The sequence below is a fragment of the Procambarus clarkii genome, chromosome 8 (assembly GCF_040958095.1).
Source record: "Procambarus clarkii isolate CNS0578487 chromosome 8, FALCON_Pclarkii_2.0, whole genome shotgun sequence".
Taxonomy (NCBI): Eukaryota; Metazoa; Arthropoda; class Malacostraca; order Decapoda; family Cambaridae; genus Procambarus; species Procambarus clarkii.
Window position 1 is genome coordinate 45,276,967 of NC_091157.1, and position 4,676 is coordinate 45,281,642.

Genomic DNA, 4,676 nt, shown 5'->3' on the forward strand with positions numbered 1-4,676 from the left:
CCTACCAGCTACTTTAGATAAAACTTGAGAGTAAATGATCCAGCACCCTGTATGGTGGCCAATCACGTACTTGTGACACTCGAGGCCAAATGAATCTTCCGTTTGGTCAAGGATTTTCCTGGAGCGTATCGAATCTCACTGAAGGTTGTGTGTGAAAGGTGTGTGTCGTGCTCTGTGGTGTGGGTCGGGGATCACGGGGCCCGACGCCACACACTGTGTACAGTCGGCACAGTCTTCCTGTTGCCTCTGAGGGCCTTCTGATTGGCAGAGAATTTCAGAAGACGGACTAGGGAAAAAATGATTGGCTGTGGGTGATGGACCATGGGGGTGGTTGAGTTTTCGAGATGATTGATTAGAGAGGGGGGTGATGGGCTAGGGGGCCTGATAGTTGAGTGGACAGCGCTCTGGACTTGTAATCCTAGGGTCCGGTTTCGATCCCCGGTGATGGTAGAAACAAAATGGGCAGTTTCAATCTTCCTGATGTCCTTGTTACCTAGCAGTAAATAGGTACCTGGGATTTAGACAGCTGTTACGGGCTGCTTCCTGTGTGTGTGTGTGTGTGTGTGTGTGTGTGTGTGTGTGTGTGTGTGTGTGTGTGTGTGTGTGTGTGTGTGTGTGTGTGTGTGTGTGTGTGTGTACTCACCTAGTTGTACTCACCTAGTTGTGTTTGCGGGGGTTGAGATCTGGCTCTTTGGTCCCGCCTCTCAACCGTCAATCAACAGGTGTACAGATTCCTGAGCCTATTGGGCTCTATCATATCTATCTATCATATGTGTGTGTGTGTGTGTGTGTGTGTGTGTGTGTGTGTGTGTGTGTGTGTGTGTGTGTGTGTGTGTGTGTGTGTGTGTGTGTGTGTGTGTGTGTGTGTGTGGAAAAAAATTAGTTAGTTAGTAGTTAGTAACAGTTGATTGAATGACAGATGAGAGACGGGGCGAAAGAGAAGCTCAACCCCCTGCAAGCACACCTAGATAAATACAACTAGGTGAATACACACACACATAGTGTGTGTGTGTGTGTGTGTGTGTGTGTGTGTGAGAGAGAGAGAGAGAGAGAGAGAGAGAGAGAGAGAGAGAGAGAGAGAGAGAGAGAGAGAGAGAGAGAGAGAGAGAGAGATAAAATACTGGAAATTTGTGGGTTAGCCTTTGTAATCCATGTTTATTACTTTTATTGTTAAAAATGAACACTCCAATCAAGACAATTTATTTTGTTTGGAACATGTAGGTGGGCAAGGGGAGAGGGCTGTTGTGTACTGCATATGTAGGTGGAGGGAGAAACTGATTGCGTATGTACGTGGTAGCGGGGGGGGGGGGGAGTGTGTTTTTGTGTACGTGTGTTGTGAGAGAGGGGGTGTAGGCTGCGTGTGTAGGTGGGCTGCGTAATACCAGAGTTGGTTAGGAGTACACTGTAGATGGGGGTGGTATTGCTTATAAATTTGCATATATAGTAATTGGTTCTTTCGCCGGATTAATTTTAACCTTCGTGTTGCTGATGAAAAAAAAAATGCACAAATAGTTTTGCGGGTTCCAGATATTTGTGTGGGAGTCACAGGGTGTTCTGTGTGAGCAACTACACATAGCAACCACACACAGCAACCATACACACCAACCACAAACTGCAATTACACACGCAGGAACTATACACGGCAACCATATACACACCAACCACACACACACCAACCACACACACCAACCATACACGCACCAACCACACACACCAACCACACACACACCAACCACACACACCAAACATACACACACCAACCACACACGCAGCAATTGAGCACTCCAGAAACACAAGATACAACTTTACACACAGTAGCCGCAATTAATCATTTATAAATAAGACTTGGCACGCAACTAGCAACTGATGACGTCCGAACACTTCTCGAGCATTGCTTCGCTGACGTCCTCTGTTCGAATTGCACCTCAGTAAATGTTTCACACACGTACTACAATTCAATTCAATTTCTTTCTTTATTATGCGCCCCATACCCATCCAGTAGGCGTTGGTGGAAAGGGTTACAGAGGCACATAATCGCTTCAGGAACTGAACCCCCCATAGTTCATTTAGCTAAGCAAGTGACAATCTTTTGAAGCTAATTACACAATTGGTAATGTTATATATACATGTTCATATATATACAATCATTTACACAAATACATATTCACGTCGATAATCTTTTTAGTTCACAAGTGATTCAACAAGAGGCTCACAGCAGTCACTATACAAGGCACTTTACATGTATGGTGAGTCACACAGTTACTAGTCTTACTCCACACCCACCCAACTGGGCGGCAGCTTTACAGTCATGTGCAGGCTGCACCTACAGTAAGCAAATTTTGGATACTTCGCTAAGATTCCCGGCAGTACATCACTATGAAGTACTTACACATTTCTTGGTGTAAATAATGGCCAACAGATCATAACAGTTACTCAAACATAATTTAGGCCAAGTTATACACCAAATTCTAGCATATAACAATGCTGCATTGGGGCAGGCTGCCTTTAGGATGTTGTTGTTGTTATTATAGATTCGCTGCCTGGAACAAAAAGCTCCAAGTAGCACGGGCTATGGTGAGCCCGTAGCTTTTAGGATTTGTGGCAATGTTCTAGCAGAACGTGCTTTGATTGCCTTTGTGAGGTTTCCACAGATTAGGGTGATTCAAGTGTTTTCCCTTACTGTTGGTGATGGCTGTATGTTGCTTCCCTTCTGTGTAGTGTATAACATACTATATATATGGTGATAATGCAGCACCCTGACATATATACATCACTGGCATCAGTATCTAATGTGAAAGGTTAAGACAAATTTAAGTACCTAAGAACAGGTGAAGAGAGCAGTATTGCTTTGAGGTTATTGAACGCCCCGGCCGTTCCTGACCTTCAACCTAAACAAATGGTTCATCTTTTTTGTTAACCAGACAACTAGAAGGTGAAGGGACGACGACGTTTCGGTCCGTCCTGGACCATTCTCAAGTCGATGGAGTTCATCTTTTCTCTGTAGTTTGAAACGTTCACCTGCGGTCACAGTGAGAATCCAGCAATAAATGAACGATAGACTCCTGCAAGACCTGTGAATTATCACACTGCTCCTAAGCTACATAACGCTGCAAAACCACGGCCAGCGATAATTCACCCAAGGTAATTCCTGAAAGAGTTACTGTATGACAACCGATAATTCAGGGACTCCCTGAATTGTAACTCTTACTCTTGTGAGAGATCGAGGGTGAAACGCAAGAGTCAGTGCCTGTCGAGATTTCGAAGACTGGAACAAATATACCACCGCTTTCAACAGTATTTCTTTCCTTTCTCGCCTTCTTTGGTTGTTGTGGGTAATAAGTATAGCAGGTAAGACTGGAGGCGAACACCAATGCTCTTTGCTTATGGGCGGTGTAGTGTAGAAGTACAAGACGGTCCTGCCCGAGGTCGTCACTCAAGTCATGCTGTGTTGGACTCCTGAGACGTAGGCCCAATAGCACCTGGTGAGGTCAGATGCCATGTGGCTCTCTGTGTGCTGGCCTCGTAACCGACCGCATTTAAACGGCTGACATGCAACCATTCCGCTAACATTAACATACCTGCCTCCACAATCATTCCACTATCGATAGCATACCAGTCTTCACAACCATTCCACAATCACTAATATACAGGCGATGAGTCACAATAACGTGGCTGAAGTATAATAGGAGCTGCCTCGTATGGGCCAATAGGCCTTCTGCAGTTCTCATTATTACTACTATCCCCTACACCTTTCTTTCCTCCGCGCTCTCTCTTGCCTATTTATTGCCTGTCCCTACCTGTCCTCATCACAATCGACTTGAGAATGGTCCAGGACGGACCGAAACGTCGTCGTCCCTTCAACTTCTAGTGTGTGGTCTGGTCAACATCACTAATATACCTGCATTCACAATCATTCCACTACCATTAACATGCCTCCATATCCACTCCATTACCAATAGCATATCTACCTTCACAACCATTTCATAACCATTAATATCCATGCCCACAAAACGAAAAACACCTTTTCTTGAATATAAGTCATTGTCAATGTAAGGAACAATGTGGCAAATTACTTACCACTAAAATATTGATATAACAGGTTGTTACAACTGTGATTTAGCTCACTGAAGTCTTATAAAAGCTATACACTCTGGCATAAAGGGGAAAAAGATGAAGGGATCGTCTTAAGGACAACACGATTGAGCGGTACACTCTTTACGGCGACCAGTGCATGAAAAGCTCTGTAAGTTGGTGGTTTATCATCTGTTAACACGTCACATCCAATGAATGAGATGAGAAATTTCCTGTCAATTGTATCACGTATTTCAAACTTAAGATCTTCAGACAACTTTGAGTTTCTGGGTAGTTTTGATCAAGATTTGTAATGACATCTAATCATCACACACAGAGATCACACTAACGTGATGCATCAAATGAACAAAATTTTAACCCTGTCGTAGCTCAGTCGATTAAGGCAGTATCTAGGATGCTCCCCGACGCAGGTTCGAATCCTCGTCACGGCCCTTGTGGATTTGTACATCTAATCATCATTTGTCTTGGAAGCTTAGAGAGCAACTTGAATCTTTTTTCTGCAACTGTTTCGATGAAACAAAGAGATGATATTATCATAACAAGAACTCGATGATACAAACAACTGAATTGAGTTATGCATGTTG

The 4,676-nt window shown here is 44.0% G+C and overlaps 1 protein-coding gene across 1 annotated transcript in view; it reads left to right on the plus strand.

Moving 5' to 3' along the window:
- Window positions 1–28, plus strand: part of LOC138360947 (fap1 adhesin-like) — a 4,997-nt gene extending 4,969 nt beyond the window's left edge. The window contains exon 2 of the mRNA XM_069320435.1: window positions 1–28. This exon is cut by the window's left edge and continues 472 nt beyond it. Within this exon, the coding sequence (XP_069176536.1) occupies window positions 1–28 (28 nt within the window).
- Window positions 29–4,676: the final 4,648 nt, after the last annotated feature.